The sequence below is a fragment of the Accipiter gentilis genome, chromosome 9 (assembly GCF_929443795.1).
Source record: "Accipiter gentilis chromosome 9, bAccGen1.1, whole genome shotgun sequence".
In the NCBI taxonomy this organism is placed as follows: Eukaryota; Metazoa; Chordata; class Aves; order Accipitriformes; family Accipitridae; genus Astur; species Astur gentilis.
The window spans coordinates 29,332,480-29,358,489 of NC_064888.1; the positions used below are offsets into that span (position 1 = coordinate 29,332,480).

Here is a 26,010-nt window from a genome sequence, read left to right on the forward strand (position 1 = left end):
TTCGTGGGAACCCAAAAACGTGTGTTCCTTCCCTCAGCCCAGCTTGCTGGGAACAAACCCAACTGCTGTTCAGGTAACTCCAAATCCCTAGTATTGAAAAGCTGAAGATATATAACAGTTAGTAACTATAGGAAGCCTGCCCAGTGGCTCTTCATTGCTTTTCTGTAGTGTTGGTTTTGCCTTCTCTCAGTAAGAAAACCTCATTTTCTTATCCTGAAATGGCTGAGGAGCGCCCATGTGATAAGGTCTTACTTCTCAGCAGAAGGACTGTAAATTCAAAAAAGTTGCAGTTCCTTCACAAGCAAATCTCTTCCTATGGTCTCTGCAGTTGAGCAGAAGCAACATATGTAAACAAGAAGTTGCTGAGATGAGAAAATGTAGAAGTCATAAGGGATGCCAAGGCTGGGAGGGCTAAGGAATTAACAACTGGGAATCATTAATGCAGATGGAGACTTGCCAGAAAACTGTGAACCAGGGTGCCTACAAAATGTCCTCTTGCACTACTCTTTCTGGGTTTCATTTATACCAGTAGATTGAATATTAGTTTGTGGTGTGACCATGTGAACATCCACAGAATGGTTGAGTGCATAACGTACTTGAAAGGCACTCTTTAGCACCAGAAGATCTGAATGAAAATATTGTAATAATTTCTTTTAACCTAGTTTGAGGTCCTTTACAGGTAAAGTACCTTCTAAATCAATGATTATTGTATTTGTAACATTTGGTACTTGTTCTACTAGTTAATAAATTGCTCAGTAACTTCTGATTCTATTGCTGTTTTCAGTCAGCTAGCTGACTTTCAAAGGGGAAAGGCCTGGATGAAAACAGGATTGCTCTGCTAACCTCTGACAAATCTGAGGCAGTGGCAACTCTTGTAGGATATTCCTTTCTAAGTATTGACTGACAGAGATCGATGCCAACACAGATTATTGCTTGTCTTCATATTGGGAGTGTCTCTTGTTGGAGTTTAAAATGACACAAGCATTTTTTTGGTAACCTTTGCTATGTAGCCGTCTCCCCCATTTGCCATCCAAATTGGGGCTAACATTTCTATCTTGATTTTTGCTACTCTTAAGCATCTAAATCCATGTGACTGTCATCACTTTTGCCATTGTTCAAGGTTCCCGTCTTGCCTAAATTGTATTGTACCGTAGCTGTTTGATACTGACCATGCAGTCATGAATTCATACTCACATTTTCTATGTATTGGCTTGCAAGGTCTGAAGAACACATCTGAGTCTGAAGTCTCCCTCTTAGATATAAAATAACATAGAACATGTTATATGTTATCTTGCATGTAAGACACCTTTTGGAGCCTCTTAAATGTTCTAGTCCAGTGTACGTTCTCATAACACTCTCTTTAATAGAGTAGTTTCAGTGCCTTCTATTCACACGTTAAGTAGCCTCTCTGTAGCAATTGCTTCTCTGTCTCATCATTTTCATGGGTGAGAGGAGGTCTGCAGAGTGAAATGGGATTTGGTAGGGTACTTCAGGACAAACTTCTCAGTGACTAAGCTGGCACTCAGGGCAGAGACTTTCCTCGTTTGGTTTCCTGCACAAATGCAGTCTCATCTTTCTGACCTCAAAGCCAATCAGCTGTTTTTAGACTGGAAAGAGTGGTCGTGCTCATACATATCAGTGTGATGTGAACTTCTAAGGGCCTCCAGTATTATCTTCTGCTTATCCATGCTGGTTTTGACTTTCTATCCACGATGACTCTTTAAAGGCACTGCTCAAATATATGTTAATGGATTCTAGCCTCTGGCTGTTTAGCTCTCAATTTGCGTTATTAAAAACCCAGTATATGAGTCATAAATTGACTTCTTTCTTTGAATATGAAATTGAGTATGAGCCAATGCTATGCTCATCATGCAATAGGCAAACCACATGCTGGGTTACCTTAGGAAGAGCATGAGCAGCAGATTGAGGGAAGCATTACCTCTTTGGCCTGGCACTTAAAATACTGTGTCCTGGTTTGGGCCTCCTGGTTTGAGATGCTAAAAAACTGGAGAGAGTCCAGGGTGGTTGGGGTCCTAGAGCATGTGAGCTATGAGGAGAGCTGGAGGGAGCAGGGCTGGTTTAGCCTGTGAAGAGAAAGTGCAGGGTGATCTAATGGGAGCCTACAGCTCTTGGGAGGGTAGTTACAGGATTGTGGGGTCAAGCCCTAGGTAATAGAACAAGGGGCTACAGCTCTGAGTTCTAGTATGGGAGGTTCTGGAAGGGCTTCGGGGAAAATTTGCTCACAAGGGAGGTGGCAAAGGACGGGGAACAGTTTATGAGAGAGTTGGTGGATCTCCGTTCATGAAAAGGTTCAGGACTTAGCTCAACAAAGCTACAATGGCCCTGATCTAGCACTGGTGATGGCTCCACTTCAAATAGGAGGCCGGACAAGAGACCCCCAGAGGCCCCTTAAAATATCACAGAAGAGTTCGATTTTTGTTTTTTTCCATACAGCTTCATGCCCTTCAGCAAGCAGCTGTGTGCTGTCACCAAGTATTACAAACCATTCCTTGCCCTGTATAAAAGGAAGCTGTATGCTGTTGCAGCAAGTGATCAAGCTCTAGTTTTATTTTAGTACAAATTTGTTTATCACTTGTCTCCTTTGAATAAGAACTTTCTCAGGCTAAAATCTTCTGGCTAATCACAGACATCAAGTTAATCCTGACAAGACGATGCATTTAAAAGTAAGACTTGTAATGGAGCAGACTCTGTCATGTTTCTTCTTGGTCTCTCAGGGCGATACCAGTTGATCATAGCTAGATGCAGTCACTTCTAATTTAGTGTATGCTCACTCACTCCATTGCTTTATAGAGTCCCCAGTCTTTCTGCTACATCTGACATGTCCTGCTTTACTCCCATGAGCTGCCCCTTCTTGGCCTGGCAGTCTCCAGAGCAATTACCATGTTCTCCCTTGCATCACCTCCGGGTAATCAGGCTCCCAGTGCTTGGCAGTGTGTTTTTTTCCTGCTAAATGGGGATTTTCCCCAGTCTAACATGCTCACTCTGCAAAGCCAAGTGAGCTTCTGCCATCATCTTTGTTCCTTGGTCTCTTACAGGACTTATCTGGTCAGATGTTAAAACTTCAAAACTGTGAAGTATTTGAAAGGGTGGTTCTTCTGAAGCCCATTGGGCATTAGGCAGGCTGTGGCATGACAGCATTATTTTATATTATGAAAGGTTTCTTTTTGCTCAAGTTCTTTCTGACTGTGCCACTTGGAGCATTTGTCAAATGCAACAATGATAAGCGTTGTTTGATTCTGGCGTATGTACCTTAATGTTGTTCTCTTCAATTGTTTAAAAAAATCTGCAGGGTCTCTTTAATACTCCAAAATAGCCTTAAAAACATTTGATGAACCAAAACTACTTAAGTAATGCTTATGAATCCATTCTGAACAAGAAGCAAGAAAAAAAAACCCCAAAACTGGCAGGAACTTTTTGGATAGGCTCCAAGTACTTTCACGTATTAAAAGATTGTTTACTTTGAAAGCTATGCTAAGAGCTAAATTCTTATCTATTGAATAACAAGCCAACTTTTTGGCTATCATGGATGTGCTTTGCTGGGTCTGGTTGAAGTTGAGGGAGAGTAAGGCGTAGTTATACTCCTGCTGAGCCCTGAGCATTTTCAAATGGTGATGACTGAGTTGAAGACTCATCTAGCAGCTACTGCTGTCCTAAATATTATCGCTATGTATTGCAGTTGCAAAGCGTGTCTCATTGCAAGTGACGTATTTTTGTAACAAATACTTCTAAGAAAATGAATGTTCTGTTCCTTTGTTTCCATCTCTCCTGCACTGTGGCTGTGCTTTAGAAAAGGAGTCTTCTGCATTGAATTTCAGACCTCTTTGAGCCTTGGCTTCTCTGTTCAGTGTAACAAATGCTTGATGCTTTGTGCTTTTGATTAAATGGCACTACTTCCCCTCCTTCAACAAAACTAAGCTTGCATGTCTCAAAATATTTTATTTGTGGCTTTATCTGTTCTTAATTTTATCACTGTTTGACCATGACCACAAATTCCAACTCTTTTATTTTTAGTTTTAAAAAAACCCCACCTGCCAACCTTGAAAACTAAACTTTGTGCAATTCAGTGACCTTAGCTTGTCATGGTTCATGGGTATACTGGGAATATCTCATGGTAGAACAAATTTATACTTCAATTCAAATAAAGAGGAAGAAACAATCTTTCTACAGAAAGCTTATCCAGGGCTTATTACAATTGTTAACTCTTTAGGTACTGCAGTATTATGATGCTTGATCAGTATAGAGAGGCTATGGTTTGTGTTTTCCTGAAAATAACATCTGCTTTTTTCTTTTTTCCCCACTCTCTAAAGTTAGGTTGTTTTCAAGGGCCTGCCTTTTATACATCATGAGGGCAATATATTGATGTAGCATGGAAACAAATGTGTTGTGTGTACGAGTTCTTGCTGCTTCCAGGTTCCTTGGCCTGAAAGAAAACAGCTACAGCTGTAAGGTACAGGTTTGGAGAAATTGTCAGGAAAAACTTGTCATGCATAGATTCTAAAGATAATGGTATAGCATATGTCATGGTTATATTCTCTGCAGTGCATGAAATGTAGTGGGGAACTAGCTAGTGAAACTAGCTTTAGAAGTTTTAAGATGATGTCCATGAATCAGTTAGAGGTTTGCAGGTTGGCTGAGCTTGATAACATTTACCCAACAACATGTCAGCCTGAGTAGTCTGAGCCCCCACCATTGCAGGGGGGGATATGACAAGTGGCATTACAGGAGGCTGGAAAATGCCAAATGCTGTTCTTTGCTGCCCGCCACCCTCCCTACCCCACACCGCCAAAAAAACTCCTTGACAAAACCCCCAAAATTGCAAAAACCTGAGGTTTCTAACTGGTCAGACTTCAGGTCTTGAGAAACTGCTGGGAAAAACAAACCATCTAGAAAGTATCCAGGGAATAATGGCTGTTCCAGCATGGATTTATCAAGAATAAATCAGAACAAACTAATTGTGTTGAAGTAACAGGCACCATGGGAAGCAGTGAATGTTGGTTACCTTGGTATTAGTGATACACTCGACATTGTCCCTTCCAACAAGTATGTGCGCAAGGTGAGGAAATGCGATCTTGATAAAAACGAAAGAGGGATGCAATACTGGTTGGATATTTAGACTATTCAGTAACTGTCAACCACAAAAGATGTGTAGAGTTTGGATTCCTCTAAAATCTGTCCTAGAGTTCATGCAATTTGGTATTGACCAGGATGATGAAATGCAGAGTAACCTGATGAAATCTGCAGATGCAGCAAAGCACTATGGTGCTGAGGGCTAGGATTCAGAACAATCTTTGCAAATAGCAGAAATGGTCTGAAGTACTGATGTGCAGTAAGGTCAGGGAGGTGCAGCAAGTGTGAGGTCCTGTGCTTACACAGGGATAATCCAATGCACAATTATCAGCTGGGGAAAGGCAGCAGTTCTGAAAAGAAGAAAACGATTTGGAGTTACTATCACCAATGAGCTATACCTAAACCAACACGCTCTTCATGCTGAGAGATAGAAGTTAAATTATTCTGATGTATAAATAGAAGTGTTCTGTGTGTTGCATATGATAGGGTCCTACACTGCTGACAACACCTTGAAGGGAAAGGGAGAGCATGTATCTCATTTTGGGCAGAAGACTTCAAGTCAGATGCGTCCAAGTTGGTGAGAGTCTGGAGGAGAGCAATAAAAATGACCCAAAGGTCCAGAAAATATGATCTGTGGAGGAATGATCAAAAGTGTTACTTTTGTTTAGTCTAGGGAAGAGAAGATGGAAGGAAGATGTGAGAACAGTCTTCAAATATGCAAAAGGTTGCTGTAGGGAATAAAGTAATAAATTTTTCATGTGCCTGCTGGGGATATGAGAGGCCTATCAGTACTAAAATTTCTGTAAGGTAGGCTTAGGGTTTGTCATTAGGAAAAACTTTCAAATGATAAGTGCAGTGAAGCACTGGAATAGTTGCAGATTCCCCATTGCTGTATACCTTTGAGAACAAATCAAACTATTCTTCATGGATATTTGTCAGGAAGAGTTGATCCTTTAGGTGAGGGCAGAGTAAGAGCCTCCTTAGTCTCCTTTATATTATAAATGTCTTGACTGACTAGGTGTCCTCTTCAGGTCTTCTAAACATAATTTTCTCTGGTTCCATAAATATGTAAGTTATCTCTTTTCATAGTCTTCTGATTACTAGTGCATTAAAAGATATTTAAATGTGAGTTTGAAGCCTCAGCTAATATAAAAGTTGAATTTTAATATTTAACCTTTGACTAGTCAGTAGCAGGAAGCTGTTTCTGTCTTGGGGACTGCAAAACAGTAGGAACAAAATGTACAAGCAAAGGAAGTAAGCATGCAAGATGCAATTTGTGGGTGGCGATTTAATGTATATTTCAGCTGATTACTTAAGGAGAAACTTACTTACATGAATTATTCCTTAGAAAATTTATTACACTTTGAAAAGTGTATTGGACAGAACTAATTCCAGCAGGTACATGATGAGTTACACATGTTGATAAGAACGTGTGAAAACAATGACCAAACTAGCTATAGCTGATTTGTTGTGTTGGGTGTTTTTCCCACAAACACCTCTCCTGGCATGTCTGCCCCCTTTGCACTGTCATGGTGCGGGATTCCCTTTTCAGAGGATAAGAATATGAAGGATATGAAATATCTTCTCTTGTCCTCTAGTTATTTCTGTGAAACCTGCAGGAACTTAGTATCCGTGAGCTTCTGTCCTCTGTCATAATTTAAATCTGTGGGTCAATTTCCCAAAGTTACTGGACGGGAGGATGGTTCTGACTAATGCGTGCAAGTGCCCAAGTCAGCACTGCTGCACAAGCCTTCGTTTGGCAGCCAGGCTGAAAAGCAAGCCCCAAACGAGGTATGTCTAGCCTTCCTTAGTTATTTCTGACGTGTCATGCTTTCTTCAGGTAGAAATTTTTGTCTAATGGCTTGTCTGTAGTTTGAGGAAGCATGCACGGTTCCTGCCTGTGTGCACATTGGCCCAGTGCATCAGTTTGGGGCCATTATGCCAGCATTGTGTGCTGCAGTTCCCCCCTTTTTTAAACAGGGGTGATTACAGGAATTGTAAGGCCTGCAGGTGTAGATGGACTCTTCTTATTCAGTAGTTTTCATCTGATTCAAGTTAGTTTAGTCTGAGCCACAGAGGCACTTTGGTTTGACAGGCAGTATAACTTTTACACTGAAAATAGGACTCAGTGGGATTAAGTGATTTGACTGGGGTCACAGACCTGCAGCCATTAAGACAGCATATACCTTGACACCTGCTGCCCTGGTGTAACTGCTAGGCCTCATCTTCAGATCTGGAGTCCAGAAAGCTTCAATGTGGTAGCCTCAGTGACTCCTTACTTGCCAACATGTTTTCAAACATTCTGGGTACAGGCCAATTTCTGTGTGTAAAAAGGAGAAAAAAAAACAACAAAACAACCAAACATAAAACCAAAAAACCAAACCCAAAACAAACTCCTTGCTTCCTTGAATACAAATGAGGCTTGTCTAGCTTGTTTGTAAAACAGTGTTTATTTCTTCCCAGTAGGATGACTAAAGCCAAATAAAATCTCCTGGTAATTCATATATGTTTTTCCCTGACTGTGCCTTTTTTTTTTTTTCAACTCTAGGCTGATTTATTTTTCTCTTCTGGTTGCTATAGCTCTGTAAAATATATTTTTTTTTCTATCATCTGTTTGTAATATTGACCAGTTTCCAGTGTAGAGCTGGCCCTGGCTCCTCTGTAGTATTCCAGGATTTTAGATTAAAAATGGGGGGGATTAACTGTGGGTTTTAGCTCTACAAAGAAGTATAAATCAACATCAATTTCATTTCAACAGAACCTGTTACGTAGTGAACTCTGCTGCACAAACACTGAAAGTGTAGCACAGTAAATTGCCATAGGTGAACAGGACTCAACCAAGTGCACAGGCTGCATGCCTTTATTCTGCAAAGGGGTATGGAAACATTAAGTCACTGGTTCCAATTTAACCCAAGTTTGTCATGGCCAAAAGCTCTCATCATCTGATAGTTATTCAGTGGTCCATAAGAAATTGGTTGGGTTTTAGTTTAATTCCTCTTAGACGTTTCCCATAAAACAAGCTGTTCTGTGAGCAGCAGCACAGATCAAGCCTGGTCCTTTACGTCTTTGTGTGCTAGCCCCACTATGTCCCATGCTGCTGCAATAAATCCACTTCTCCCCATACTGCTGCCTATGAGCTCACCTCCCCAATATTTCCCATCCTTCCCCCCATCTCCTAAGCCAGCCTTGTCACATCCCCTAGCTTCCAGCTGGGATGTACGTGCTGTGGCTGGTACCAAATGACGTGCTGGCTGATAAAGCAAACTGGTTGCTTGTGTACAGAGCAGTTGGCTGACATGCTGGGCATGACAGGCAGCTATTGAGCTCGTGCTTTGGTCTCCAACCTGTTGCTGGCTTCTCCCAGAGCTGGCTGGAGGCTCTGAAGTTGTTGGGGAGGGAACTGCCAAATACAACTCTTGTAAATTGTCCTGATAGGCATTGCACCAAAGTGCTGGTTGCAGATGGACCCAACCCTTTTTACTACCCCCCCCGTAGATGACAAAGCTTATGCAGCACTGCTAGTAATCCAGAGAGAAGCATCTCTAAAAAGGTGTTGATCAGACAGACAGCACTGAAGAGACCTCATGGGAAATGTTTCTGTCTGCAGAAAGGATGACTCTAAGAGGAGACATTTTGTAGGCACATAAATGCATCTTCTCTTGAAATATTCTCCCAGGGTTGTGCAGAGAAAACACTGAAGCTGGGACTGGATTTGCCCTTACCATTTTGTTGCTGTTACTGCTCGGGATGCTCAAGGGTTGAAACTTGCCTGCTGGCACTATCTGATCACACTGCCCTGCCCAAAAGCTGGATGCCCAATGCCTGTTGCATGTCCTGCCAGACGAGGCTCATCCTGCTATAGCAGCTCTGCTCACTTTGTGTGTGTGTGTGCTCATCAGCTGACACGAGGCAGTGCCAGTTGCAGAAAACCCTTCATTTGCAGCACAAGAGATGACAGCTTGCCTCACATCAGCCTCAGCCTGTGTGTGCAGTTGTAACCTATGCTAACTTGATTGTGTATCTGAGCTCTTGGAGGGGAGACATTAGTGTTGCAGTGCGGCTTTATGTGTTCTTTTTCTTTGAGTGCGCTTGAAGGATGGGGCAGCTAGACACCTATCCACTTTCCTCACATGGCAAGTCGCAAGAAGCCTTCTCACTGTTTAGTCTTTAGCATCAAACTTTCTTCTCTAATCCATTTGGGTTTTTTTCTGTGACTCTTCCAGGTTTGGTTCAGCAGAGCTCTTTGAAAGATGTTACAACTCTTCTTTTCCCCCTCTCAAAGAACCTGTAAACTTCCAGTGCCTGCTTCTAATGTTAAGACGGTCTTGCCGACCCCTAGCAGGGGTCTGTAGGGAATAAGCATAGCAATATTGACCATCTGCAACATCCAGGCTCTTTGGTGGAGGGAGCCTTTCACCTGGAAAGGAAGGAGAAGACAGGTCTCGGCACTGGTGATGCTGAGACTGGTGCATGGGTCAGCATGCAGAGGTGCTTCTGGGTTCCCTACATGAGATTAATGCAGTTCCTCTTTGCACATTTGCAAAGCTTAATATTATTTGTCTGTTTGTATGACTAATTTTTGGGGACCTTCAGAGTCTAATGCTTTTATTTTTGTTTGTGAGGCAAGGAAACACACTCAGCTCCATTTTGTTGCTGCGTACTGAGGCACAGCCTTAGCAGTCATTAGAGAGGAACTTTGCAGTGGCCCTGGCTGTGGCTGAGGCTTCCTAGGCTGTGAACTAGCACGCACCTGGTGGCCTGTCTTTCTCTGAGTCCTGTCTCAGAGTGGTTTCAGCTATGGGTTGTAAACTAGCTGACAGCATAGAGCAGAAATATAGCTGTGAATGCTGCTGAGCGCTGTTATGCTACTGTGCAGGTGGTGTGCCCCTATTCTCCTTCTTCCTGGCAGCATAAATGGAGTTGCATGACCTTAGATTTTGGCTGATTAACTTCACTTCTCTGTCTGTTCAGAATAGGCAGGGTGCTGCCCCGTTGTAATACTGGAGGCACCCCAGTGCCAGCCTCTGTCCTGCCCTTTGCCTTGGAGCATTGCCACTTCTTTAGCCACTGATGAGACAAACTGGCAGTTATTTAGCTCTTGCTGGTTTTGGTGGGTAGCAACTCCCTTGCCTTTCTGGGGACTTGCTAGGACATTGTGTTACACTGAAGAATCTGTTCTCCACAAAGATTCTTTTGCTATGGTGATAGAAAAGCCCCTGCAACCCTCTGGCCAGGCTTAAAAAGTGCTGGGCACTTTCTCAGGAACTTGAGAGGAGGGGACCAACACCACTGCTGTGTGACATTGTCTTGCTTCATCAGCACTGGTGGTGTGAACCTGGACTGGGCAGGTTCCTCCCAGTCTGCAGTTCAGCAGTAGGAAAGCATGACTGGGAACCCAGGAGTTTCCAAAGACACCTGTGCTCTCATTCAACTTGGAGGATGAAAAGTCTATGGGTTATGTTGTCAGTGAGCTAGTTATGTAATATAAATTAAAGCCTTTTCTTCTCTACTTGTCTAACCTCATAAGTTTAGGCTTTTTTCAATCCTGCAGTTTGTCTGGACTCGAGTCAGGCTGGGTACTTCCTGTGCCTTGTTGTGGAAGCCACTATTGTGTCTCCGACTTGTAGCTCTCAGCTGAGAACAGGTCTCTGACCTTCTCCGGCCCCAAAGGGTAGGTTGACACTAAGGCATGGAGAGACTTTGTGCCAGGAGCAGAGGCACAGAAAGTCTTTGTTACTTATAAAAGACATTGTTGAAATAGAAGGAAAGCTGTCTTCTCTGGGGTACTTTACTGATTGCATAGTATTTCTAGGCAGTAAGCAAGGGATCACAACACTGCCTAAAAGAGAAGGCTTGTTTTTAGCTGCTACTGGAATTTAGATATAGTAGGTTTAGGCCCAGTTTGAGTTGGCTAAATTTCAACTGATGCTATCCCTTTTAATTCTGTCAACTCATGTCCTGTTTCTGCCTGAGAAGTGAACTTGGCCCATTGCTTTTCAGCTGTTCAGTACAGTTCATTCAGTTGGTTTATTTAAAAAAAGAAAAAAAAAAAGGGGGGGGGAAAGATCAGTCTTCCCTCTGTGCTTTGAATCAGTCCACGTGCCCTGAGGCTGCTCCCCAATGTCAAGGATGGACAGAGCAGCAACAGTTGTAAATCTGATACACGGTTGCATTTATAAATGCACAAGTTGTTTTAGCCTTCATACTGCATGCGGGCTGCCACTGGGAGAGGGAGGAAAGAAACAGGCACGGAGACCCAGAGGAAGCTGTGTGACGCATCTCCGTGCAAGGCTGCTGCAACAGCCGAAGCGGTAGGAGGACAGCCAGCAGGCCCTGTGCCCTGGGACGCTTGGATGCTGGCCCCTAGCAGGTGTTTATCCTGAGTGGCCGCAGTTCAAGATCAGAACTGATCTTGCTAATGTTTTCTGCCCGAAGTAGAGGGGAGCCGAGCTCTCTGCAGGAAGCCTTTTCTCCATCCTACCCAGAGCCTCCCTGCTGCAGGAGGGTAAGGAGGAGCCGACATGCTGGGGAGCAGCAGGCCCTGTTAAGAAGAGCATCTCTGAGTCCTGCAATAAGGAAGCAGGAGAGAAGCTGCACACAGTCAGCCCAGCCCTCGGACAAAGGCTCTGTCCCCTGTACTGAAGGAGGAATGCAAGACAAAGGAAACAACAGCTCAGGGAAGGCAGAAAACTCCCCCTCCTGCTGGTGTGAGGTCCTTTGGCATCTTATATATGAGGTCTTTGTCCCACCCGGCCTTTCCTGGGAAATGGAAGCAGCCACTTTAATAGTTAAAAGCTTCTGCACAGAACAGTGTTGCCTCCTCCTATCCAGGAGCTGAAAGCCACAACACAGAGGGATCGTTCTGCAGTTGCAGGAGCATCCTCTCTTGCTGTCTGTGTGCAATTGTTTGGGATGCATAGAGGAGACTTTGAAGGTTACATGTACTGTGAAAAGGACTGTTTTTTCCCTTGATGGCTGCCAAGCCCATGTTAGATGAAACTGCAGAGAAGAGTGGACTGAGCTGGAAGTTGGGTTCACTGTTACATATCCACCTTCTTACGCTTTCTATTGAAGATCTGTGCAGCAAGTGGTGCTCAAACTGTGCTTTCTGACTAACCCACTCTGCCTGCGAGACTGGCAGTACATGGAGCTCATTACAGACCATCTTCTGACGGCCTCAGATGCAAAGATCCTTTGCAGCAGCCTGCTCAGCCAGGAGGCAGCAAATGGGCACAGCAGGGGAAGCGTTTTGTTCTTGGTGGGGAAGAGAAACTGGGAGAGTATGTTCAGAGGCTGCAGGCAGCCCAGAGCCTGTGGAAAGTGGACTCTCCTGCTTTTTGGTTTAAAATTAGGGGCTTAAAGGAATCATCTTGGAACACTTGGGATGACGTTTCAAAAGGTGCTCCATAAACAGGCCAGCCATTTTGCACTTAAACCATAAGTATAGCTCTTGGACTAAGTTTGTGTGTTTTCTCTTGCACTACTGTAATGGGTTGGTAGAGCTCAACGTGTAACTGATATTTTACACGAATATGTGTGAATACAAAGTTCCTCTGTTTCCTGCCCTTCGGCCTCCTGCTTTGCCAAAGTAAAACAAAAGTTTGGCCTGTGCAAGCTTTAAATTCCTGAACATTTAAGAGAAAATAATCAACCACTGAGAAAAATGCTACAGTGCACTCTCAAAGACCCCTCCCTTCCTGTCCATTATAAGACCCAGAACTAATGCCTGGGTAACTAGAACTCTTTCTGAAGAGATTCCAGTGTGATAACTCTGTAGGTGTTTTCTCACAGACTGTCTCCCCTTTCTTGAGTAATTTTTGCTAAAAGGGATACCCTAGTGCAATCTAGCAGTCCTGTCAGACATCTGCACTGTGAAGGCTATTAAAAGAAGCTGCTCGCATCTTCTTTGGATCCTTCGGAGAAGGATATTCCCTTTGCTTCCCTTTCAAGCTCCCTGAAAGCTCTTCAACAGAAATATCTCATAGGTAGATATCTAGGGGAAGAACACAAGTGACTGTACGGTCTCTTGGTGCTCCTGTGTCCATCCAAGCATCCATCCTTCTTGGTGGCTTGCACATGCGCAAGTATGTAGGAGATCTAAGAACAAGAAAAAAAGTTTTTCTCTCCTGATGCAGTTTTCTTCCCTTGCTGAAGACACCTTGCTTTGTTCTACTTGTACCTGGCTGGGAAACGTTCAGGTAACCGTAAAACATTGTGGCTTTCACGTGCCAGAGCACAGGATAAGTTTTTTTAAATGAAAGGCAAGTATCTCTTCGAATTGGACACGTGGGACCATGTAATATGTAAATAAACTGTCATTAAATACCTATTTTGAGCTGAGTCCTTATCTGACAGGAGATCCTGCTGTATAACATCCTTTCTTGCTCCCGGGCCTCCACCCCATCCTGAGGCTATTCAGTTTCTGAAACTATTGAAGCTATTAATACTATCCTTTGAAGGGGAGCTGTAAAACATGTCATGTTCGGGTGAAGGATGCAGAAAGCTGCTGGCAGTGCAGCTGGACAGAGGTAGAAGGGTCTCTTGCCTGGCCTGGAGCTTGGGATTTGCATCATTTCTGCTCCCTTGTGGTTGCTGGGCTGGGGGATGGAGAGGGTAAGGAGAAGATTGTCCCACTTGCCTGTTGGAGGAGGTGAAAGCAGCCCAGCCCTGCAGCACCCAAGAGTGATGGGTCTGAGTGACGGGGTATAGAGGAGCAAGAGCTTGAAGCAGGAGAGTTTTGTGGGGCTGCAAAGGAGCAACTCGCATCTGTGTTCATTTTCTTTCTCCACCATATTCAGCAGTGCCAGGTAAGTCCTTCCTCCAGCCTTCCCTCCCTGTGGGAGGGAGCCATGCAGATAAATCTGTAGATAGGTGAGAACTATGTTGTTACAAAAGCAAGGCGGGAGGTGCATCCTGCCCCGGGCAGTGCTTATGCCAAGGGGATGCCAAGTGTGATGGATGTGCCAGCTCCTGCCTCTGCTGACTGCGAGGGCTGGAGAAGGCTGTAAGGAGCAGACGTGGAGGAGCTGAATGAAGTTGTGGGAAGGGGAGGAAGCGTGGGAGGAGGTGGCTGGCGGAGCAGGCTGTACGGAGTCAGGGAGAGGACAGGGGGCCCACCGCTCGCAGAGGGTGGGAGCGTGCCCTGGGCACGGGAGTCACTCGCTGGGAGCCTGCGTGAGAAATTCTCGGAGGCTGCAGTCATGGAAATTGTATACGTGCATAGAGATGGGCAGGGAGAAGGAGCGAGCCAGACACGCAGATGTGCAAGGGATGGAAAGAAATGTCCTGGAAAACAGAAGAGGTAGAGGAGGCCCAAAACCAAACTGATTATTTTATGATAGCATTTTAGCATTTGTTTTTCAGCTAAAATATTACATTCTGCAATGTCATGTAAGGCATCCGGGTGCATGGGATCTACTTTGTAATAAGAAAAGCAGCATTTGCAACTCCATTAGTGGAAGCCACAGTACAGCGAGACACATTTTCCACCATCCCACTGCCAGTAGGGGTGAGTGATGGCTCTGAGTGGGCATGGAGGAGTGAGGAATCAGGATGTCCTGCTGGTGATGTACCCTGGGAAGGCATGGGAGGCCCTTCATCTGGCTTTCAGTCCAGAAGACTTAAATGATGAAATGAGTTTATATATGCTTGCATAAACTGATGGGGCTCTTTTGAGAGGCTCGTTAATTTTCCAGACTTAACACCCTGGAGCTGTGCAGTAATCAACTTTGTATTTTAAACCTGCTGATAAATTTTTTTAAAAAGTCTGCATCATACTTCTGCTTTCTGAAACTGTCTTCAAAGCCCAGAGGTCAAGCAGTCCTTACAGTACTGATAATCTGTTTTTTCCACACTATTTTATTTTTTTTTTAAAAGAACCTTTTGCCTAGGCCCCTTGTTTCTAAAAGCCTAATTTGAATCCCTGCAGTGGAGCTATTGTTTAATTGTACTCCAGGGATTTAATTCTTCCTAAGGCATCTTGTCTATGCTGCATGTCTGCAGCAGGCAGCAGCACTGCGTGAATTTGCACCTCTTTGGAGTGCCCGGGCTGGGGCAGTTCCTGTTTCCCAGACAGAAGATAAGGAGTAGCAAAGCTGAACTGAAAAAGAAAAACAGGGAGGAAAAGCATTTTTTTAATGTAGTACAAATATATCATGGTTTGGATTCTATTATTTCCTTGTATATTCTTAAAACACGTTCAGCTTGACTTGAAATTATAAACTAACTGCCAGCGGGTCCCACAGATTGTATCACAGTTGTTTTTCCCCTTTACCAATCCATATGTACAGTCCTTCGTAGGTTAGGAAACTAAGCAGATGACTGAATTTAGCATTAATTTGATTATCCATGGATTATCTTAATTAAATGTGGCTGGCAAATGAGTCTAAAGTCTTTTTCTTTATATGCTGGTTTTTTTAATTTGCATCTATACAATGAGTTGCAATAACAGTATTAATTTGAGATTTTTAGACATGATTTTCACCTTTAGCTTTTGTATTGGTTTGTTATAGCTATGTCTTTGTATGCTTGCTTATATCCATTATTGAGCTAGTTAGAAATGTATTAAGTAGCTCTGGTGAAAAATATAGCTCATACATTTCAGTTGGATTCTGCATCTGCCCTTAGTTTCTCTCAATTAATTCTAGCTGTTCAGTCTGCAAAATGGTATTGAAAAACAACATCAAATCTTATTTGTGACAGATTGCCAGATTACCTTTTTTTTTAACAAAGCCAGACTGAATATTAAAAATGTGTTGGAGAAAATACATTTATATAATAAATTACACAGACCATGTATGGGGTAATAGCAGCGCAATAAATTACATTGTTTCTGTAAGTATAGGATAAGCTGCATTCAATTTAAACGTCTGGCTGCATCACTGTCATGCTGGTCAGGAACTCACTGGGGGCCTTTTTAACATTCCTGCACCCATAAGTCATGGAGTCGAAATCCTTGTTTGCTCTGCCCTCAAATACGGAATTTCTCTGAGTTATGTGGACTGACGTCTGTGACTTGCTGCCTGCAGTTTAGCTGAGATTGAATACAAAACGCAGGTATGTACCCCTTAAGAGCAGCGAGTTTTCAAGCTGCTGAGTGATGCAGATAATGTAGGTCTGGCTTGTGTGAGGGATGCGGTCATCTTGTTTGCGTGCCAGCATCCCCAGCGCCACACGCTGTTGCAAATTTATTTGGTATAGTTTTTTAGACCAAGCTAGCAGAGAAGTGCCAAGTCTTGTGCTAGCATAGCTAAGCAGCATTACTGGCTCGAGAGGGTGATCCAGGTAACCACTGCTTTCTTGGGGGGACAAGCAGGATTGTTTCTTTCAGCATCATCTTGCACATATCCCAGAATAAAGTGACCACATAGTGATGGCCTGGCTTTCCGCAGAAACAAGAGAGGGACACAGAAACTTGCTTTTGAAGAATACGGATGCAGTAGGGTGGCTGTTTTCCCAAAACCAAGCACACTTAGTAGTAGTTAATGTACTTGGGGCTTCTCCCGCTCGGTGCAGTATCAGCTCATAACCTGTAACACACTGTCCAGAAGGATTTATCTGACTGATTAGTCAGAACAGTTTAACGCCTGCAGATTTTAGCTGGCATTTCGAAGGAGGTGAACATGAGATACAGAGGAATGGTCAGGCTACAGATCTATTATCCTAATTTGAAAATCTATCTAAAGAATTGCATGGTGTGACCATGTCAGAAAGGGGAAGTTTCTAGCCTTTGGATAAATCAGGGTGATACAGTCCAAACTGCCCCGGAACCAGACTTAGTCTGGGGACTGTATGCCAGACCATGCATGGCCAGGAGATATGCTTCAAGTTTCCTTGCTGTCTCCTTGCTGGTAGAACGGCATCAGCTCCTTGTTTTCCTCCATACAGTCCCCTGTGCATGTGCCAGAGAAGATATTTGTCTCCCAGATGACCAAAGAGCTATTTCCCATCTGCTCTGGGTGCAGGGTAGCAAGCTCACTTGGAGGTGTTCCCTGACCCAGATTCAGCCTGGGGCCACCTTTTGGATGGAGCTCTCTTAGCTCCTAGTACTTGTCTCAGTTTGCTGTCCTTTTCAACTTACTCCCCTGAATAGCCACAGGGAATAAGGGCTCCCAGCAGAATTCCATACCAGCAAAATGGGCAGGTTTAAAAAAATAAATTGAAAATACAGTGGGGAAGTAATCTGTGTTTCTCTCTAGAGCTAGGTAACACCTCTTAACCATAGATTGCATGCATTACACTGTTTATAAAACATCTTGAGGCCAAGAATATGACTTGGTTTTATTTCTTTAGGCATCAGCTATATTTAGTCAAAGTAAAGGTGGGGGGGAATGCACGTCAAGAAAATACATGAGCGATGTTACACAAAGAAAATTTACTAGTCTACAGTGGAATGGTTCCCTCTGAGTTATTTCCCCAGTTCTCATTATAGAGCAGTTGGATAGTAAAGTTAGGAGAGATTGTGCAGCTGAATTATGACCATTGCTGCATGAAGGAACCTCACCTGCTTTATGTGGGCTGTAAAAGAAAATGGATAATGACATTTTAAAGACTTCAGAATATAGGAAACTTAACAGAGTGGTCTGGTATAACTGTCTTATAGATGCTGCTTTTGCATAATAGAATGGTACAAGAGCTGGTCTATGGGAAATTTAGAGGCTTCTCATTTTTGTAAAGCTAGAGAGAGACTTTGGATTTGCTATTATAAATTATGAAATAAAATAGTAAGTTTGAAATGAAATGTTTTAATGATTTTCTTGTTGAGTTCTTATGAAATCAGTACCTCCCTGTGAAGCAGTTTGATTTCATGGAATCAGCATTCCCTAACAGAAAGGGAGAAAAAAAAAATAAATTAAAAAAAATCAGTAGTTTTTGTTAAAACACAAACTTGCAGAAAAAGAACGCTTTTCAAATCTGTGAGGATGGGTCACCTTGCTGTGTTAGGTTTGAGTCCTGTTAGTGCCCTTTCCAAGCAGGAAGAGTGCAAGTGTCCAAGAGGTTACTGTAAGCAAGCCTGTGTATTTACAACACATCCAGTGCTCCCATGGTAACTGCTGAAGGATAGGTATCTATTCTGAGGCAGGTCAGGTAGCATAGCTCTTCCTTCCATGGAGGGAACATGTAACCAGCTCAGGTTTACTATGGGGCAGAAGTATTCAACAGCAGTTCCTTCTGAATCAGCTCAGATACAGTAAATCAGAGCCTTTGTTTACTCCTGAGGATTTGCTGATTTATCCATACACTAATATCATTTGGATTTAATATTTTTAACATATTTTCTTTCAGTTCCTTTGCTACTTAATTCCTCCTGTTGATGGCTAGATAATTTCTGAGCCTTGCCATCTGTCCTACAGATTTGACAATTCCCAGGTAACTTTTTCTGATGACCGTTGTTTCTGCTGTGCTCACCTAAGGAAACAAGGCTTATGCAAGCATGCTGTTCTTACGCCTAAAAGACTTACTGCACCACCCTAATGGTGTTTGAACCTGCTGGCCAGTGTCAAACAGACTTAACAGAGTGGTAGGGCTCTTGGAGAGACTTTGTTTTACAAGGACTGTAAAAATGAACAGGTAAGTAAAAATGCTAACTGTGCCCTCTGCAGTGGAGAGGAGTGGAGATGTGTTGTGCTTGACCTTAGGCACAAGTGAACCTAGATAGGGTCCTCCAGTGCATGCCATAGCTGCAGTAAAAGCTTTAGTCAGAGGTCCTTCCTCTTTAGGCTATGGTGAGTCCATCCACAACATGCTCACCCACAGAGAAGAGAGCATCCATAGTTCCCCCATTCATAGAAGTCTTCTCCAAGCTTACTCCTGAGCATGGGAACACACCAACTGGTTTGAGACTTGCTATTACAAGAATACTTCAAACTCTTCTGATTATATAAAATTATTTCCCTGGACAGGTCACATCTCTTGTTGGCTTTGCTGTGGAGGCAGGTAATACAGAAGTTCAGAGAAGCAGAAGTCTGCAGCAGCAGCACATGACACTCGAGTCCTGGCATTTGCTGCTCCCAGACCGATTGTTGCCCTCTTGTAATGGTGGAGAGGGTGCTTATTCAGTAGAAGTCCATGATTTTTCACAGCTACTGCTGAAAGCCATGTCACCTTTTCCTGGATTCTGGACACAAATACACTTTGTCTCATTAGGAAATACAGTGCAAAATTACTTCTGTAACAGCTGTTGTGCTTCAATCCTTCCTCAAAACCATTAAGAAACTTTGCCACAGGTGCTAATCTGCACAGCATTACAGCAGGTCAAAAGGGTTGTTGTAGCAGAGCTTGTTAAGAGTGAAAACTGTTGGATGGGTAGTTTCTGTTGATGGGCTTGGATAAAGCAGAGGCTGTTAGCATCGGTGGTGTGATGTGATACTTGCAGAACCAGCTTTGTTGGCGAGACTGTAAACTTTCAGGTTTACTAAGCTGAGATAATTTGCAAAGGAATGTTCTGTGCTTATCTGAAAGGGGAGTCATGTTTTGGCCTAAAACTAGAAATTGTTTGGGGATGCTAGTAGTAGTGAGTCCTGTCAGACTGGGTCAGTGCTCCATGGACATAAATGTCTTCCTGTAATCTTTTATTTTTACATACAATGTTTCTTTTACATATTTATTAATACCTATTTTCATGTCTGTATTTTCAAGTATTTCGTATATAAGTAGCTTCCAGTTGTGAGTGTAGCTGTCTCGTTTGATATCTGCAGTAGGCATCAAAATGTGTACTGAGAGGTATGGCTATAAAACCGTGAATGTTGTTGAGAGACCCATATTGGCATCATTATCACTGAAGGTACTAGTCCCATCCTTGGTTCATAGCAGTGCAAAACAGATGTCAGAAATTAGTTTGGAGGTGCCAGGCTATTCCTCAGGTTAGTCCACATGGCATGAGAGATACGGGGATGCATTTTGGGGAACAAAAGAAGCTGTTGTTAGGCATGTCCTAACTGAAGCGTGTTGCTCCTTGTAAGGTGTTTGTGCTCCTCGTGTACCTGAGATGAGTGCATGTGTCCTGTGCCTACTCATCTCTTGGTTTTATGGAAATATGTATATACATGTAGGAAATACTAGCACATTGTACGTGTTTGTGGATGAAAGACAGGTTGTACAGAGTGTGTTATTGACAGCACTGCAAATGATAGAAAGGTGCAAAAACCACAGGAGACTTTTCACATTGATCTGTGCTGTGATGACTTTGAGGATTTATTTGGATATTTCATATTCTAATTTGACATTCGTGAAAGCCACAAATTTAGTTATAAATTTACTTTGGAATCGTTTATGAAAACATTAGGATTTTCTGATTAAAACATTGTTTAAAACTTAAATGTTTAGAAAGATTTTGATTGTCTTATTTTGAAAACGTGAGTGTGAAAGGTGGGAAGGGAAGATGCTCATCTGTGTTTCCAGCATGAGGCAAGAGCAAGTGGTTATCTAGTCCTTTGTTTCTGTAATTTCTTAGTTTCTGTGGCTACAAGTCCTGCAATTCAAGCTGTCCTCAGTGCTGCAGTGGTCTCTGTACAAGAGCTGATCTTACATTCCACATGGGTTACAATGCAGCAAGGAGGTGCTGAGTTTCAGGCTGTAATTCTGAATTTCTTGCACTCTTACAGGTTTTAATTTGGCTTCGTGTTATTTGCAGAATTTTTTTGTGTGTTTTAATTGAGTAGTCAGTGTGAATTTTGTGGTATTCGTGTACATGCAAGAGAGAGGGAGATTTTGTAAGTGTTCAGTGTTCACATGGATGTAAACAGGTGGGTTTCCAGCAGAGACATTTGCATTTGAAAACCTGCTCTAAACGGGCTGGGCTTTCCCAGGAGAAGCAGCACCAGCAGTGAAATGCAGCGATCGATCAGCATAGAATTGTGTGAGCATTTGATGGGCAAAATGTTGTGGTATAAAGACAGGGCCCAAGAATAAGGTCTTTGTGGCTTTGTTTCATTCCTGAAAACTGTGACTGAGAGGCTTTTATAATTTTTTAAAAAAAAAAGTAACGAGCCACATTTTGGCTAACCTGGAAAATATCACAAGATCCTTTGCAACATTCTAAGTGCTGTTTCTTTAATCCAATTTTGATACTAAAAAAAACCCCAAGATCTTTTTCATTTTTGTCTGCTTATATTTCCCCAACTCCGAAAGTAAATTAATATCTGAACCACTCCTTTCAGTTGCAGAGCTGAAAGCCTGTAATTTAGTATACATAACGATAAACTCTTTCTTTCAAGCGGCTTGCATTTGCTATGTTTTCTTTCCTAATTTTAACTAAGGAAAACATTCCCTTACTTATCACAACACTTCTGCTACATGCCTTGTTTTTCGGGCCAAGTTCCTTATGGTATTTGGAGTTTATTTTAATTCTTAATCAAATGAGCTGTCCAAGAAATTCATCAGAAAAAACATATGTAATAAATGTTCAAACACGCACCAATGGGGACACCTGGTGGAGAAACTACGAGTTGCCCACGACGCCCTGCATTAAACCCAGAAAGGGGTGAGCATAAGTTAGCTCATCAGTGAGATGACTGCGAGTATTTTTAACTACAGCAGCTGCGAGAGAACCCTCATTAGTTTACCTGCCTGCCGCTGATGGCTCCCTCGAAGCATCCTGCACTTGCTGCTGGCCGAGAGGATGTGCACGCAGTCGTGGTGGTGCTGAGGCACGGTGAGTGGCGTGCAAGCACCCGATTCCTCGGTGTCTGTTGTTTAATGTGACTGGATACAAAGCTGCAATTACTGGCAAATGCTGCTTCTATCTTGCTGCTGCAGAAGCTGCCACGTGCAAGGATTCTCAGATAAGCCCTATAGATAGTTATTTTAAGAGATGTCCTATTGACATGTGTTTGGAAGGTCATGTGGGAAGGTTAGGTGAAGATCCAGGACCACATCTGCTTGTAGCTGCAGGACAGAGAACACTTCTCTGAATTGGATCCTGCTCTGTATCATGTGAGATGTTCCAGTCTCAAGTAACCACTAATATTTTCCAGTCTGCAGTGGAAGTCCTAGTCCTCCTCCAGTGGGCAAGGCATCCCTTCCCACTCTCCTGTTAAGTGTGGCCTTGGGAGAGACCACAGTGAGGACTGCAGCCCAGACTGCCTTCATCAATGACCTTGGTCAGGGAGAGGGGCTCTGTGCTTGCCACTGACTTTGGAAGCAGGCAGGCAGTACTCAGTTCATCCCTGGGACACTATACCTATGTCAGAGGGCAGGATATGGATTCTAGGCTGTTTATTTGTATGTGCTATAAAAGCTCTACCTGGAGTGGGACAAGCACAAGACCTGAGAACAAGGCAGTGGGCTAGGCAGCATTATTGCACACGTGCTCTAGGATCTGTGTGCAAATGGAGCATTCTTTAATTGGTGTGAAAATGGTCGTGGTTGGTTTACTTCTAGTTCACCCAGAAAGCAAGCATTAGCCTTTCCTGTGATGGGACAGCAGCATACAGAAGGGTTCTGGTGTGCCTTCTGGCATGCACCAGCTATGGAACATGGGATTATCTGGGGGTTTTGCCTTTCTAAGTAGGAGAAGAAGAAAAGAAAGGAATGCCTACAGTTGTGAAGAAGGACAGATAATTTCTGGCTCTTTGTTTTGATGCAGTCTATTTGACATAGAATGAAATTTATAGCCTACTGGTTTTCTCATTGTTTGGGTAAGAAGGAGCATATTAATTATAATTCTGCACCAGATCCACCAGCCAATTGGAAGAGAAAGTGACTTTGACTTAGACCATCACAAGCTGGCCAGCAGACTGTGGATTTTTATTAGATAGAGCAGAATATTATTTGTATTTAATTCACATTTCAGGACCTTTTCTCTGTGGCAAATCAGACCTGCAAATTAAGCATGAATCACCATCCCACAGACATTCAGTATGGCCTGCTGACTCTCTGTGCCCTCTCACAAACCGAGACTAATAGCAAATGAGGGACAAGCTAACTTTATTTGTTGGTATTCCTGTGTTGGGATTAATATCAAAGCAGGACAACATTTTTTTGCCACAGGACTCAAGAGTGGGTGATTTTAAAGTCAGTGCTTGAATTCAGATGGCTCAATGAGACTCCTTTCCTGCTTCAGGTGCTTCAGCTGACTCGGAGACTCAGCAGAGCTGGCTGGAGGCGGTCACTCTGAATAGCCATGAGCGACTGTCCTAGTCCAGACCGGAGGTCCCTGCCTGGCAGCAGTCAGGAGCAGATGCTGACAGAAGGAATATCCTGGCAGACTTTATGGACTAAATATTTCTTGCTTCTCTTCCTTGCAGAAAACACCTTCTGCAGTGGTGACCATGTATCATGGCACAGCCCTTTGGACAACAGTGAATCTAGAATCCAGCATATGTTATTGACCGAAGACCCTCAGATGCAGCCGGTACAAACTCCTTTTGGGGTCGTTACTTTCCTACAGGTATGACGCAGCAATGGTGGCTCTGACTGTCACCTTCTGGCCATGAAATGAGGCTAACATTACATTCCATTTAGCTTCGATAAGTCAGATGTTTATTATCCTGTCTTCCATCTTGCTTCCTTATTTGATTACCGTGCATCTCATCTTTGAGTTGTTACTCTGGAGGCATTCAGTAAGCTTTTTCCAGGATTGAGCAATGGCACGCTAGGTTCTTAAGATAGAAGTCTGTCTGATGGAGAGAAGGTTACACCCCAAAACAGACCTGGAGTTGAATATTACATTACTGCCCTGAAATTTCAAACATGAACATAGTCAAAAAGGCTGAGAGAAACGCTTTTAAAAGGTAATGTAGAGCTAAATTGAATTTAATTCTATGTCATTATTGGTAAGCAATCCACTGGTTTGAGTTCCAGGTAAAGGAGAGTTTGGAGAAGGACTCAGAGTTGCTTTAGTGTTATTTAATGGCAGAAATGTAGCTTGCAGCATTGACACAAAGATTCTTTAGAGGCTAAGTGAGTTCTCCTGTATTGGATCTACTGTTTAAGAGGTTCAGGTTTGCTTTGCCAAAGAAACATTTAAAAAAATCCCTTGCCGATTTAACCCTACTGTTCAGTGAGGGGAGCTTCCTTGGCCAAACATGTTTGCTTGCTTTCCCAAAATCCTTATTCTCAGTGATGTCTCTTAGATATGGGCTGCTTTGGATATTTTTAAATTGTATATAGTGTTATTAACCTTAGTGGAAGAGCTGGCATAGTTTATGCCAACTGCTGATTTTTCCCTGCTCTGTGGGAAAATGCAAGTGTCTATACACTTCTACAGTTTAAGCTTTGAGTTGCTCCTGTTTGTCCTTGGCTGTAGTTGCAACATGTAAGGGGAAGCTCCATTACCACAGACTTGCACAAGACAACTGCTGTGCAAGGGCAAAGGCTTTCCTGAATTTTCTGAGGTGCCCAAAAGTCTGTTTTATCAACAAGAAAGAGATGGATTTGGGATTAATCAGTGAAAGGTAAGTTGTGGGACCTGGAAGGAGAGACAGAGAGCCAAGCTGAACAGGATTATTCCTGGCTGACTCCCCAGTTAGTGCTGCATTAGTCCGCATCTCCTCTTTAGTACCCAGCTGTTCTGGATCAAAGGACAGTCAACTTGTTGCATCCTGAGGCTCTTGGCCTCTAATCATCCACCACACATACAGTTGACTTCTTTTTCCCCTTGTTTGATGCTTGTTGTTACAGATTTATTTTGATCCATGAGGAGAAATGACTGCAAAAAGAAAAGAATGAACACAAAATAATTTCCTGTTTAGAGTCTTGCTGTTTATATGTAATTAGTGAGTGAAGGCCCAGGGAGGGGTGTCCTGAAGTGAAGGTGATTCAGGCTGTTCATGGAGGAGGCCTGGGAGATGGGTGGGGATGAAGAGCATCTCCAAGGGCTGGGTCCTGAGCAAATGAGCTCTGCAAGAGGCAGGGGAAGTAGGTTGTGCAGAACTCGAGTACATGCTGACATTGATGGTTTTCCACGTGGATCTCTATCAGTGCAGATAAGGGCTTGTATCAAAGGCACATCATGCACTTCTGCTTGCTGGTCTTCAGAATTTAGGTTTTTGGTTTCCTCTTTTCTGAAAAAACATCAGTTGAACAGATTTTGACCAAAAATTCAGCGTCATTGGAAAAGGCTTAGAGTGTTGAGGAAGGAAATAGGCAGCAATGGCTAAAATAATTTTTCATCCCAAAGAGCAAATCATTGTGCTCAAAGGCACAAGCCAGTGGTTGATGGATCAGGAAGAAACTGCATTCCTCTATCAGCTGAAGGGTGTTTCACCCCTTCATTTGAAGTGGCTGATCTCAGCTGCTGTGAGAGACACATCTGGTATTGCTCAGTGTGGCAGTTCCCATCCTGAAAAGCAAACACATCCTGCCTTATACAGGAGAGCAGAAGTCCGCAATTGCCTGCAGTGACAAGTGGATTATGCGATGTGTAAGCAGCTTTACTTTATGGTGCCGGATAAGATGTAACCAGTCAGCAAACTGAGTTGGTCAAGGATTTATGAGCACCAAAGCACTCCCTTGTGGCAGCGAGTCCCTTGCGGCAGCGAGTCCCTTGCCTGATTGAAACTGCTGGTGCAGTATTGCATTTGCCCCTAGCATTTGGCTAACAAATGTTTTAGTGTTTAGCTAGCAGTGTTTTGCATGTGCTCAGACCCTAACCTGTCCTGTCTTGTGTGGACTAGATTGAAGGGTGAGAACAGACTAGTGGATCTTCAGTAAACCTTGATTTGCCACCGGGCCCTCTTCGTAGTTAAGCTCACACATGCCATGCAAGATTAAATGTTATGTGACCAGGGCACTTCACATGGTGAATGCAGAGAGAGGGCATAAGGAATTGCAGAATCCATCTGTTGTCTCAGGCTCCATTTGTCCTTGCTCACCTAGTTAGTTTAAAGAAATGGTGCTTCTCTGTATCTGCACTGTTTAATCCAGCACCACATGGTACATTTTCTCTACAGTTCTTGCATGGTTCCCATCCAGTTTAGTATC

The 26,010-nt window shown here is 43.2% G+C and overlaps 1 protein-coding gene across 2 annotated transcripts in view; it reads left to right on the forward strand.

Annotated features, from left to right (window-relative positions):
* Positions 1-26,010, forward strand: part of SUFU (SUFU negative regulator of hedgehog signaling) — a 99,591-nt gene that overhangs the window by 28,752 nt on the left and 44,829 nt on the right. For both annotated transcript variants that reach the window (XM_049810651.1, XM_049810652.1), the window contains exon 4: positions 23,334-23,476. In XM_049810651.1, coding sequence (XP_049666608.1) covers positions 23,334-23,476 — 143 coding nt within the window. The remainder of the gene's footprint in view (positions 1-23,333; positions 23,477-26,010) is intronic.